Raw genomic sequence first — 14,728 nt, 5'->3', positions numbered from 1 at the left:
GAATACTGAAGATCAAAAGTTTTAAAACCTTTAAAATCTACCATGTCTAAAAAGCTATTTCTCATTTATTCATTAAAATTATTATTTTGTTTATCCACAAAATGTTACAGCTTTCAGTTTTATTGACAAATTAGCTTGTCCAAGCTACATGTGAGATTGCACTGAAAGCCCTTTGTTCCAAATCTTTGTAACATTGGACAGGAAGTTTCTGTTTCAACCTTTGGGTATAAGCTTCCAAAAAGCCAAACCCACTTTAAAGCCAGAATTTGAGGAACAAGGAATCTTTCTAGCTCCATCCACCCATTTTCTAGTTTTCATATTCAGGGGAAAGGAAAAGTAGGGAACATCCCGTACATTATTCGAGAGGTTGTTAGTCCATTTCAGGCCAACAAGAAGCTGAAGTACACCAAGAAAACCCACATGGCTCATGGGAGGAAAAAAATATCAATACACGCACGGCACGACTCCAGCTGCCCGGCAGGTTCAAGCACACAAACATCAGTATGCAAGCATGCTCACGTGGCAAAGGAAGCACCTTGATGTTCGGCAGATAATATTCAGCAACACAAACTAAGTCTCAGCCAGATGGTAAGTTAATTTTTGCAATAACTGATTCATGAACCAAACCAAATCTGACCAGATGGTTAAGTCTTTATAAAAAAATTAAAATTCTCAAGTGAATATGTGAACCAAATTGAAAATAGACAAAAAGTGTAGAAAATAATCAGAGGATTAAATCCTAATGACTGGCACAAGGAAATGCTAACCCTGGATGACAGGAATGAATGCCTCCGACAAGTCAACCGACATGAGTTTTGAGACTTTAATATTAACGTGAACACGCAGAACCACGGTGTTTGAGGAAGTCGAGCTTTGTCTCAAACATTTATGTAAAGTTATTTTTCATTTTATCCATCTGCTCATTTTTCCTGATTATCTAAAGTTGGTTTATCCAGATGTTTTTCCCCAGCAATGGTTTCTTATCTTTCTTATTAATGGTTTCTTATAAAATCTCTCCAATGAGTTGTGGGTCTACCCTAGGATCTTCTCCCGGTTGGGGATGCCCCAAAGACGTGAAGAGAAAATGCACGAGAGGCATCTTGATTAGACTGTCCACAGCTGTCTCCTTTAGACATGAAGGAGCAACAGTTAAGCCCAAATCTCAAAAGGAAAAAACTCTTTTCAGCTGCTGTATTTGCAATCTGATTCTTTCATCATTACCACGTGTGAGGAGGGGGTCACCTTCGGCTCAGCTGACGATCGGGTACAATGCAGCAGTAATGCTGACCCAACATTAATTTCTTGTTCCATTTAAGCTCCACCATTTCAATCACTTGTGAACAAGATCCTGAAATACTTAAATTCCCTTGCTTGGAGCAGCATCTTTTCCTCCCAGAGGGAGCAATCCACCTTTTTTTTGGCAGAGAACTGAAGTGTAGAGTTGGAGTTGCTGACTTTCATCTTGGCTCCTTCACAGCTCGAGTTTATGCCAGATGAAGTCAACGGAAGTACTTGAAAAAGTAAGAGTGCAATGCTGGGTGATTATTAATAAAGATTACAAAGAGTTGATGTTACCCAAAACCCTCTTTTAATTAAGTAGACAATTGCTCTTTTAAGTTTGTATTGTCCAATGAGGTTACTTGGCTGTGTGTGAGCGTGGACTCCCTGCATGTATTAATAATACAGCAGGCAGTCCTGCTATCTCCAAGCTTCCTTTCTAATGTGGAGATGACATTTGAGTTTACTTTAGCTGTGGTGGAAGAAGAACTTTCCAGACACTGATAACCTTGAAAAGCACCACAAACACACACACGCATAGTTGATACAAACACAGCCAGCAGCCAGAGTTCAACACACACACTTACCAGATGCCCTTTTTTGTGTAGATCAATCATATAATGCCTGGAACAGTCCTCCAGACCTGTACGTACAGTGCAAAATGTGGTGAAATATTTTTGAGTTAATCCACTCACAGCACTCCCCGGTGAATCATACTTTAGTTCCATCAGTTCCGTTTACCATTAACACACCCTCATCATGGACTCTATACATTTTCAGCCATGACTCATGTGTTTTGATTACCCGAGCTGACACCAGTCCTAATTCTCTCTCTGGCTACGAACCGATAAACTACATTCATCTGAACCTAGAGGTTGTTACTGTTGTTAGCATATGAAATATTTACTTGGCTGAAAAATCTAATTAAAAGCTACGTTATGCATGAAAGTTCCCAAAAACACCCACATCACAGCAGTTCGCACCATTTAACTGTAAGCAGCATGAAGAAAAACCAACTTAACAACTATTAGAAATATCTGGATCCGCGCAGCCTCGGCGACTCGTCTGAAAACAAGAATATCTTTTTTAAAAAGAAATGACTGAGTTGCGTGTGTGACGAGAACCCATGATGTTGACAAGTGTCACAATTACTACTATTGTCAAGGCGAGCACTTTCATCTGGATCCTTTAAAAGATCTTCGCATTTAAAAATCAGACAATTTAGAACAGAAGATGAAAAGCAAAACTCTGCTCTCTATTCAGCCCGTTCCCCTGTTTTTTTGAGGTCAATTAAAACTACCCTGGGGTTGTGTCAGCGGGGAAATGGCTGTGGCTGTACAACTTCAGTCACGCAAGAACGTGGAACTCTTTTAAAAAAAACATGTTAATTTTAAAATCCGAGCAGAGAGCTGCAAGTTGCTGTTATTTATAACCAAGAGGAGAAGTCGATGGATAGAATTTTAGAATAGAATATTCTCATTTATTTGCAAACACATGCCACAGAGGAATCTGGCCCCGCTGCAAAAGAACAAGCGCACATTTTAACTGGGATGGTATTTTTGCTCGCCCTTTTTTGTAAACGATGCCAAAAACTGTGGCAGAGTTACCTCTCGTTTTCAAATACCAGCATGCAATTTGCCTGGCAACTTTGTAGTTTTTAAAAAAGAAAACAAAAGACAGATTAAAAATTTTAATGTGTATTTTTTCTCCCCAAAAATCCATTAAACACAGCCCAGAGATACAGCTGTACTGATGAGCATAATCCATCATTTTAAATGAGACAACTTTGGTAATTTCTCCTAACATGGCTTTAAACGCTGCTAATTACCACATTACTGGAACTATTTTCACTTCTTTCAATCAAGACGCAGTCTTACATAACGGTGAAACATTATGTTACTGCAAAACAAAGTCTCCGTAAATACCTCAGCACTGATTGTGTCCCTTTTTAGAGAGCTATATGGCAAAGTCATTCAGTTCATTCAGTTTATGGTGATAAATTAGATTCATATTCTCATGTCTGAACATGTTTTGAATGCATCTTTGATCACAGCAGGAGGTGATGATTCAGAGATGTTGGCTAAACCACAGTAAATACACAAGTGCTTCTAAAGTGTGATTTTTCTTGAGCTGAACACTGTTTACTTCAAGGGTTACAGTTAAAGCAAGGACGAGAAAGGGGCTTTTTATATTTACTGTATAAGTACTTGAAAATAGAACAAGATTTTTTTGGGTATATGTAACATTGATGAGGTGAATTCCCAAGTTTGCGACGCACAACCCAAAGCTGTGATGCCAAGGCTGAGAGAAGCCTAATAACAAAATGCCAATGAACATTTCAGAGATCTCAAGCAACAACAAGCAGCAACCTCCGGGGCTGAAAAGTGAAGCCAACACCAGAGTGCCAGAAACTGCAGTTCCCTGAGTGGCCACTTAAGACTCGCTCCAAAGTGAATCGATCATGAGAGTACCGTGTTAAGCAGCCCAGCTTTGCAGCAGAAATTAACGTGGGTGACGGACTGGTTTTGGTCTCTACAGCAAATGTCTCCCCCTATATCGACTGGAAGAGTGGCTGAAATCCCCCTCTCTCCATCTCCACATGCCACCAGCTGTCAGCTCAGCTTCACCTCCACTAATTCAAGTCACTGAACCAGACCTCTCGATTGTAATTATGTAATCATGGCTGGCTGTAAAAGGGAGTCAATCCCTATAGACTCTGATGTTAAAATGCCCAACTTTACAGCATTAAAAAGCATGTTTACAGCCCGGTGCAAGAAATGATCTTGAGCTCTGGACAGTCCCAAAAGGGCTTGCCACATTTATTTGGAGCATGTTTTGCATTGCATTGTCACGAGAATGTGCATGTATTAATTTGGTCATTTAAAAATGTCTAAAATGGTTTTATGCGCCAGTCTAATCTACTAAGTCGCTTTTCCTCCAGTGTAACTGCAGCTACTGGAACACAGAACAGACAAGAATACCATTTCAATCAATCAAATTGATTTCATTTGGATCTGTGTCAAACAGCAGTGATTTCCATGTCTTCTTTATTAGGCAGTAAGCTTTAATGGATTCAGTTTAAAGTTTCACAGCAGTGCAGTATGTGCAGCTGTCATCTTAGAAGCAAAAGGCAGCACTGAATGCCACACAGTGATAAAATAATGAACTGGAATTAAAATGTTTATTTTACCACTGTGTACTTAATCACCCCAATAATGATCATTTCTTGTCCTTTTGCAACAGTGTTGCAATTTACTTTTATATTTTCTGCGTTCGTTGTAGATTTTAATCAACATTTGGTGTGTTTTTAATGGAAGAAGACTCATATGATCTGTGAAACGCCCCTTTCAGATTGGTCAGTTGCTGCCAACACCACCCTGGGAGAAACCCTGGGTAAACTCAGAAAGTTGATCACCAGCGTTGTGTGACCTTTTATTTCTGATCAACTATTTTAGGGTAAGTGAATCCAGATAATGGAATCATATTCTTGGTATGTTCAGTTCAGTTTTATTTATATAGCGCCAAATCACAGGAATAGTTGCCCCATGGAGCTTTATATTTATGTTGTAAGTAAGACCCAATATTAATACAGAGGATACCCTAACAATCAACCCCTTTAAGCAAGCAGTTGGCGACAGTGGGAAGGAAAAACTCCCTTTTAACAGGAAGAAACTCTGTGAGGGGCAGCCTTCTGTTATGACCATATGGGGATAATGGGAGAGAAAATTACACTGGAAGAGATTAATAATAACAACATGTGCAATGAGCTTCTTAATTTAGGCCCCTGGTCAAAGCTAAATGAAGCACATTCAGTTTTCAAAAGTTGTTGTGTTGGGGTAAATGTATTATATTATTGGCTGCCAGGAGTGTTGTGGAGTGTGTTGCTAGGGAACCTGTATTAAATGTCACTCCTTCTTACTCGTAGTTCTAATCTGACACAAAATAATATAATTTGTCTGTGTTTAACAAATTCTAAACACTAATAATTGGACAAATTCACACTGCAGTGCTGTGCGCTAGCTAGCCAGGCAGCATAACAGCTGGAACGGGCTCCATCACTTCATTCAAGAACAGTAAGAAGAGACCGAGGAAAAAGAAAAGAGAGCAGAGTTTCATGAATAGAACCAAGAGAAAAGCCGTATCTGTTGTTCAGAAGGTTTTCTACTTTTGAAAAGTGAAACTTGTTTTGCTTCTGCAGCTTATGTGCTGGACTTGCACTGTGGGTGGCACTCAGGGAGCTTAGCACTTTGCCCTGTCCAGATAAAATAAATAAATAAACAGCAGCAGCCAAAATCCTTACTTCACAAACCTTTGTGTGACAGTATATGCAATAAAAGAAAGGGAAGGGACCTGCAGGAAAGCAACTATCTGATGTCATCATTCAGTTGGTTGATACTTCTAAGTTTAAGCTTAGTTTGTGTAGGTAAAATGCTTGCATATTAAGTAAATCAGGCCTTCACTGTGTATCAGTATCTTAGAGGGTCAATAAGCTGTAGCCACGATGGAGCCGCCTTCACATGAATAGAGCTCTCAGAAATGTGGAGTTGTATCTTCTGCAATCATCTTTGTTCAATCTTCCACTCAGATTGCCTCCATGGGGAATCAGACCCACTTGATGCATTTCCTCTCTATTGTATATATATTGTTTGAAAAGGCTCCTCTCACGGAGCTTTACTGCTCAAACAGCACCGCGGTCCAACTGTGTTAGATAGTACAGCCCCCCCCCCAAAATAAGAGCAACTGGTCTTCAGGTTTTTAAATTGTTGGTAATGAGAGTATAATTTATTCTTTTATCTTCATTAGTCATAAATAAAAACAGAGAGAGCTGCACACAGATATGAAATGCATTGTAAACAAAGCAGTGAAAGTTTGGTTTGAGTGGAAAGTTTTCATGTTGCTACTGTGGGAGGAATAATCTAGGGTGAATGTATATTTTGAGGAACTAATGTAGGACTGTTTATATTACCATAATTCATTTATTTCCATTTCAAGGGCGACTCTCGGGCGCCCAGCTACTGTTTCTTTCGCTGCATTTTTTCAGTGCAGTTTGTCTCGAAGAGGTGAGTAAAATGTCCACGACAATCCGCCGTCAGCCGGTGAGGAGACGAGGTAGATTTCTTCGTATCTCGCTTGAAAATGAATGGGGAGGACATTAAAATGCATAAGTTTCCTGCCTTGAATCTAAATAAAAATGCTAATGAAACGCCGTGGGTATTAATAATGTGGAGGACGAGTTTCCTTTTATTTGCTAAAGAAACATTTCAAGACAAACAGTGACAGCCGCAACTTGTTTTTGATGTATCAGGATTTATGACACTTCATATCCTCTTGACATTTAAAAAATTAAAACGCAGTCTAATTAAAGCTTTAATTAACGCCTGACTTTGGACTAAGTTGAATAATGGAATATGGCTGTGCATGATGGTGTGTTATATATGTATCTTTGCACTTCCTACAGGGATTAATTATACGCTTAAAAAAAGGACTAATTTATGATATAACGCTGGAGTGTGCCCTTTGGCCCATCTCACAGTCCTCATGGGATCCTCATGTTCCTGCCATTAGCTCATATGCCATAAGGAGATTAACATTAAACCATGGACCCATCTGAGAGGAAAGGATCTACACGCAGTGTAACAATTTTGTATAGTCCTACTAAACAGAATATAAGGTGGAAATGACTGAAGCAGTCCTAGCAACACGTGCCACATGTTTGCATTCTCTCTCTAGGGTCATTAAATTATTGTATTCATTTTGAAGAGCCTGACTGCAGTGATAGGAGGAAAATTGAATATTGTTCTGGCAATGAAAGAGACTAAATATAACCTTTAAAAAAGAAAAAAGAAAAGAGAGAAATAGAATTTCATTTTTTTAAAATATCAAGTCTGATTATTTTGTCTTTTCCAATTACCTGAGTAGCTCTGAGAAAATGAAAAGTTAAAGAGAATGCATGTTTCATGCTCCAACAGGAGTGATTTGGTTAAAATATGATTGACTTCCTGAATACAAAAGCAGACTTTCACACTCCACTGGGGTATAATTAAGCTTCTGCAGTTCCTGCCAAGAGAAACCCTCGAGCGGGTGACCACAGGGGGTTGGAAATTTTATGTGACATGAATGCCACTTATTTTTTTTAGCTTTTAAAATGGGACAAGCCTGGGTTTGATTGTCTGATAATAACATTGTGTCACCCTCTTTTTAATCCCATTTGCACTGATCTCCGCTTTCGGTTGTCCTTGCAGCATTCCCCTTCTGTAAATGTTAATGTTGACCAGCAAGTCAATATCCTTAACGGTGAGTATAATCCTGTAAGGCTGTGTGTGCGTAATTATTCCATCACTGTCAATATTTTAACATCAATACTGTGTTGTAAATGTGTTTGCATTTTGTCAACGGGGGAATCTGTTGTGGGGAGTCTGCGCATGAGAAACTGTAACACACAAAACACATGGCTCATTAAAGTCTGTTTTAATTACATTTAGAGCTGATGCAACCAGTGTACTGAAAGCTCCAACTTGCCAGTTACAACTAAAGCATCTCAAGAGATGTGATACTAAATGAACTCTGAAAATGTGACTGTACTTGTTTTTATTGAACCAAAATAACTAAAAATACAGTAGTGCAAGAAGATCCAAGGTGTTTAGTACTGTGCAAAAGTTCTTTTAATTCCTTTATATTTTTCTTCCAAGAATCCAGACTTTCCTCTAAGTTGTTAAAGCCGTCTCCAGGTTTTCTGAATATATTTCAGGGGATTTTTCTTCACATTTCCTGCTTTTTCATTCATTTTCAATGTCGTCCCTGTACATGAACATTTTCAGAGAAATTTTATTTTTTTAAACCACTTAACACTGACTTATGAATCATTCAGCCACAAAAAGCACCTTACTGAACCAATACTCTTTCTACTTATAAGAGGCAACCTGACAAAGCCAATTTTAGTACCTAATAAAAAAAAATTAGGCAAAAAACCCAAACATTTGTTTTTATTTCTTTAGTTGAATTTCCCCAAAAAATGCCAGTCATAACAATTACAAACACATAAAAGTAGTACATTAGCACCATCATGATGATTTCTAAAGAGCCAAACATTTGGCATCTGTCAGCATGGTGTACTGTGTGTTGTTAAAAAATGATGTGGCAGGCCTAACAACAGTACCTCAGACAAACAGTATCTTAAAGCCAATTCCTTAAGAAACAGGAAAAAAAAAACAATAAAGAGCTGGCGCAGGGCCTTTGAGATGCATCTGGTCCATTAGTTGATCCATCTGCTGAAATGTTCTCAAACTTTTTTTCTTCTTAATTTTTTGGTTGTGATTGTTGGCGGATGGACAGGTGGAGGTCAGGAGAGAGGTATAACAGCGAGTGTCTACGGCCATCTGTAAAACTGTCTCTGTCATTGCAGCCAGTGATCTCACGGATTTTGTCATAATTAATTATGAAAGCAACATCAGATTTGGATCCACCATGGAATACCCCCGGGAACGCTGGTGAAAAATGATCTCAGAAACATTGTCAATCCAGTAAAACCATAAAAACACACAGTTGTGCTATTGAAGCAGTGTGGGATCATTTTATCGACCAAGAACAGAACAAAAGGCAGAAAACATCCAGAGGATTGTTTTGAATGCCCTTCATTCAGTCACTGCAATACTGCACTTGTGAAAAAGAAAAACGTCATCGAGACATTTCAGTGCATCAGATATCTCGTTGATGGTTTTCCTCCATGATCACAGTTAATGTTACTCCAGATCCACCACTGCAACTGACCAATCATGTTGCTGTGATGTCAAAGTTCTGTGACTTGCAGGTCAAAGGCAGATGTGCTTTGGCTTCATTTTCCAGTTCCAGAAACAACATCCAAAACATAGCTACACCAACATCATACACTGACGTCACGGTTCTCTATGGATTAAAAAATAAAGCAATGGTAAGGTGAAACGTCAGGTGGACGGCAGGTTGGTGCTGCATCAGCAACAATGCAGACATTATACAAGGCTCTTGAGATGGAGACGCAGGTCGAGAGCTGAGTTGAAAAGTGAAGCTTTCATTTTTACCAGTCTGTTCCACTACTAACTTATAGTCGTAATAACAGAATGAATGTAAATGAGGTCACAAGCTCAAGGAGCCATGATGAGATTCTTCTGTAAGAATGCTGGGGTCGGGCTTAGCGGTAGGGTGAGAAACGCTGATATCAGAAGCGAGCCGCTCCAACTGCCTTTTTTCAACATGAAGAAGTGCTTCAGATATCTGGTTAAGATGCCTTCTGGGCAGGTGCATCCCTTCAAAAGGTTTTACAAGCATGCCCATCAGTGAGGGGATCCCGGGAACACACTGAGGAGGTTAGATTTCAGCTGGTCGGGGAATGGCTTGAGGTCTACCAGGAAGAATTGGAAAGTGCTAGGAAGAATGATTTTTTGGATTACTGTGCTTAGCTCATTTCCACTGTGACTCAACTTTGGATAAGTGGAAGGTAATTGATACACGGACATATGGCTACAACCCATAAACCAAACATTACGATTCACTAGAAAAACCCAAAACTTGGAAAACAGAAAACTGGCACAGCACGAGAGTGAGCATGACCGTTGTTTACTTAAGCATTCTGCATCATGAATTTATTCCCCTAGGATCAGTTTACGGACCGAATCTGATTAAGACTCTGTGGCTCTATTAAAATTAACTCAGGTATGGTTTGAACTTTTCTAGATTTTCGCTAAACTTTCTGACCACATTTCTTTTGTTATGAAGTCAAAACGGCACAAAAACTATCCAGTAATTATGAATTTTGGCACATCTTAGTGATGGGTTCATCAATAAGCTGCTGAAACACAGTCCAGAATCCAGGCAAAGGCAGAGAATTATGTATGAAGAGTTACATTTTTCAAGTGTTCACCACACAAATATACTGCTTGAACTAAGTCGGGGATGGAGTCTCTCCCAGCGTGCAGAGGCAGGAAAACACCCTGCCTGCCAATCACAGCACTAATATACCGTGACATACAATTCAAACATGGCAAAACTAATGCACACACACACACTGTAGGCAGAGAGCTGCTTGTATTTGGACAGGAGGACTCAGTTTACTGTATCCACTGACTCTTCAAACACCTTCAGACAATTCAATACAAACCTGAATTATTCCTTACTTTTACGCAAGTCTTCACAGTAATCACGTCTCAGATGCTTCATCATTAGGGGGCATCAAATATTTGTTGATATGCACCCAGCGTGCTATGGGAATAACAAAGGGAAAAAATAGGAGAGGTGTGCCTTCCCAGCACTTTCATCTAATTTATCAGTGATTGCCAATCACCCAGATAGATTCAGGGCATCTCCGTGTTTGAAAAACCCAAATTTTATGTTTGCGGTTTCATGTTTAACATTCCCTTTGACTGAAGATGGAGTAAAAAACCCTTAAAACAACATAATCCAAATATATATGACCTAAATTGGGGAGGGGGGAGTAAAAACGGGAAATATGGTAAAGCACTTTGGATGCAAACTCGAATCCGTCTCTGGAATCTTCCAAGCAGCCTAACTGCATATAATAAAGCATCTATAATTAACACATTTTGGCATTAATTCAAGCCAGATTACCCTGATATTTGAAACTGCTGAAGGACATGCCAAACTACATTTTGTTAATTCCAGGCACAATTAAGTCCATGCTTACCAGCCTGAAACTTTACATTACACTGTCATAAACACGAGTTGTGGAATGGGAGATTCTCTTGCAATTTGCAACTGTTTACTTGTGCTTACTGTATAATCTTAGCCATTACTCAGTGGTAAATGGAGAGTGGAAGTGTGTGGAAACTGAACGCACTCTAAATAGAGTTAAGCTCAAGACTTGTGTGTCCCCAGAGGCTCAGATATCCAGTATTTAATGGCTTTGTGAAAGCAAGGCAGTGGCTTCAATTGAATTAAAGGTGCTGGACGCCCAGCGAAGGCGACAAAAGGACAAATGTAGGTAAAGATGTGCCAGAAGCTGTCCTTTTAAATGAACCAAGAACTTAAAACTTTACAGCAAGGTATCCATGGAAACATGTTTACTGACACATATGAAAAATCAACTGTGGATGCAAGTGGTGATATATAATTTTAACCCTATTTCTGAAGACAGTGCTTGGTTAAGTAACATGTCCTGCAGCCTATGATGGACTTTTCTTTACAGAGCTGACTCACAGAATATGAAAGTCTGGTAAAAGGTCAGGTCATCTGTTTTCTTGCTAAAGTAGCCTAAACATGATATCCTGCTAAATATAAAGCCCTGAAGGAAGCTCGGTGAACTCACGACAAAAGATGGTGATAATAATAATAATAATAATAATAATAATAATAATAATAACAATAACAATAATAACAACAACAACAACAACAACAATAATAATAATAGCTGTATTACAACTGCGGTTCGAGAGCGCTATAACGGAAACAATTAGCAGTCACTTATTTAAACTTATTTTGTTGTCATCTCAAATCGTAAACACTGGTTTGTTTATTTTTTTTTATTATTGTTACTGTAAAGAGTTAAATTAAATGTGAAAAATAATATCAAGCTATAAGAGCTAAGCTGCTTAGTGCACCTGCAACATAAATGCTACAACCTATCAAACCATACCGGATAATCATTTAACCAAACGCGCCGTTTCATCACAGAGAAGAAACTACGTACCAGACTTAATTTAGGAATTAGCCAATGTAATGATTACGCGCTCGTTTGTTCAATTACACTGTTCACATAATGTAATAAACAGCAATAATACATTAGTATAGTCTTTTGCTGGATTCGGCTAATGCAACAATAAATAATACATAAATTGATATGTTTCCATAGATATTGTTCTTAAACCTGTAGCACTTGGATATTAGCAGCTCATGCCTAATAGATCATTTATCGTTATATGACCAGCAAAACGCCATCTAGAAAAGTTGAACGTTTGTTTGTTTTTTAAGTAAGAGAGCGATAGTTTTCTAGATGTATGCCGAACTGTACAGCTATTCATGACGCTTTGGAAACGATTGACACCTGAACGCGAGCCTGTGCAGCGTCAAGCAGTTAAAAGCAAAGAAGCATAAATAGTATAATTTTAAAGGAAGCTTGGAGCTGCCTTCCACATCAGCGGCAACTGCCCGAGTGCTCTTTCGGAGTGCCCTAACACGGAAACTGCAAACTGCTGTTAGATTTCAGTCATTCACAGGGAATGACTGAAAGGGTTTACTTGCCGAAGTTGGAACCGGGAGGCTGGCGGGTCGCTCGATCAGCTCAGGTTGCTGTTTCCCGGTAACATTCATCTCCCGTACAACCGCTTTCTCTGTCCGCTCACTTCGACGAGAGTTTCTCAAGTCATTTATCCAGCCGCTGAAGGGAAGTGTTATTCACCGGCGTCCCGCTTACCCACGAAGACAGAAGGAGAAAGCATGCCTGAAAAGCTCGGGGGTTCTTCGAAAAAGGAAAAACAGGAAAACAGCCGTGCGTATCCTGAGATGACCACGGTGGTGCCCGCTGCAGGGACGAACTAGGAGCGCCCGTCGCTGCTCGTTTCTCCCCGGCTCAGCCCCAACTGTCAGCACACAGCGGCTCCTCTGCTTCTTCTGCTGCTGCTGCTGCTGCTGCTCCTCATCAGTCTGCATGACTCCCCACCTGCTGCCTGTCCTCCTATTAACCATTCCTGCGTCAAACCACAGCACATTAACCCGTTCACTGATGCTGGAGTCCTGGAGGCATTTTAATCAGCAGAAATCACGGATGCATATTTATCATAATTAGTGCTCGGATCCTCTAATGATGGGCTATATTGCAATCAACAACATTTATGTTCACTAAACAGCAACATTGTCCTTGAACTTTGCGGCCAGGTGAAGGCTCCCCGACTGTGTGAGCACGGTAATTGTTAATGGATACTGGCACAAATTAATTTCTGTGGCATCCTCAAAGCCGCGCTTGAGGGAAAGAAGGCTCATCTTCCTGATGGAGGGTGATGGGTCAGAGAAGGGCTTTTTTATTTTATTTTATTTTTTTTAAGTCAATCTTATCACCGGCTCCTCAGAGCTGGCCTCAGGGATCCAGCCAATGCGGCCTGACTCATGTTGGATTTCAGTGGTATAGACAGCTTTATACACAGAATATGATACCTCTTCTAATAACCATCTTTCTTTTTTCCAGGAGAAATAGAGGTTAAAAATAGACTCACAACTATCTAAGGGCACACAATACCTGAGAGATGGTTTCATTCTGTGTGGTTACAGCCCTATAATCAGTGGCAGACTTTTGTTTTGTATTTTTTTATGTTCCGGATTAGAGCGCTAATGTGGATCTGGGAGAGTAACAATGATGAAGCGCCCCATTGCAATATATTACAGCCTAGCACTTTCATCAGAGTATGAAAAGGTATCATCAGAGGACTGGGAGAGGTGCAATTGTTAGGGAAGCTACTTCAGCTTCATACTTCAATGGCTGGCTTCCCACTCAGCATCCTGCAAAATCTGATGTTTTATGGCTGTTATGGATTTGGGGAGGAGAAAAAAAAATCTGCTTTCCAACTTATTACTGCTACTGCAAATACAGCAGGCCTTGTGGAGTTGAGTGTGCAGCCTTGAGTTTCAGGTAAACATTTCTTGAGGCAGAACTGCAAAGGTCAAAAGGCTGTGCATAGATGAAGCAGCTCACATGTTAAAATACATTTCTGTATTTTATATTAAAGAAAACCCGTGCAGCTCTGCCCTCAGTAAGAACTACCACTTAAGCCCACTGGAGCACCATTATCTATTTATTGGTGCTCAGCCTAAACTGATAGGACTCCAAAAATAAGTCGAGGCAAAACAAACAACACGAAAAACTTTCTTTCTCAGAGGGAATAGTAAAAAAGAAACACGTCTCTAAGACAGACCACAGAGAACCCAAGAATAGCACGGAGCACCCCGGGATAGGCCTCTTTTTTCCCTCAGGAGACATGATTGAATGTCACGAAGGAAAAGCGCAAATGCAGATAGAAAGAAGAAATGAAACCTGGATGAATTCTATAGAGTCCTGCTGTTGGGTGGGCCACGTGAAGAGATTAGCAGGTGCGCGATGATGGGCAAAATCCGTTATCTCATACACATAATAGAAACAGAAGGCTTGATGCAGCCATCGGTATCGCCCTTCGGTGGCCATGTCGTGAATTAGAAAAACGTACTTTACTTCATTGAATAAATAAATAATGAAATAAGCACAGTATTGTATTTAAGAGTTAAGAAGCTTTTCCCTTCTCTGTGCAAAAACCTATAATTCTAAAACAATTAATCATAATCAAATTTAGCACTGACCTGGATAACAGGGTGTTTTCCTTCAGTTAGTAAATATGTAAAAGCTCCACAACTTTGCAGGGATGCATTAAATGCTTCTGCTACCATGTAACTAAAGCAACGGTATCTATTTGGGACCTTTGTTGAATTTGTTGCAGGCAAC

The 14,728-nt window shown here is 39.7% G+C and overlaps 1 protein-coding gene across 2 annotated transcripts in view; it reads right to left on the bottom strand.

Annotated features, from left to right (window-relative positions):
• Nucleotides 1-12,917, bottom strand: part of sntg2 (syntrophin, gamma 2) — a 102,386-nt gene extending 89,469 nt beyond the window's left edge. For both annotated transcript variants that reach the window (XM_005947541.3, XM_042214151.1), the window contains exon 1: nucleotides 12,505-12,917. In XM_005947541.3, coding sequence (XP_005947603.1) covers nucleotides 12,505-12,573 — 69 coding nt within the window. In that variant the 5' untranslated portion in view covers nucleotides 12,574-12,917. The remainder of the gene's footprint in view (nucleotides 1-12,504) is intronic.
• Between the last annotated feature and the right edge of the window lie 1,811 nt (nucleotides 12,918-14,728).

This window comes from Haplochromis burtoni, unplaced genomic scaffold, assembly GCF_018398535.1.
Source record: "Haplochromis burtoni strain Fernald_Lab_line unplaced genomic scaffold, NCSU_Asbu1 Contig_523, whole genome shotgun sequence".
NCBI lineage: Eukaryota > Metazoa > Chordata > Actinopteri > Cichliformes > Cichlidae > Haplochromis > Haplochromis burtoni.
The sequence above is the reverse complement of the archived record's forward strand: the minus strand, read 5'-3'. Positions and strand labels throughout refer to the sequence as shown.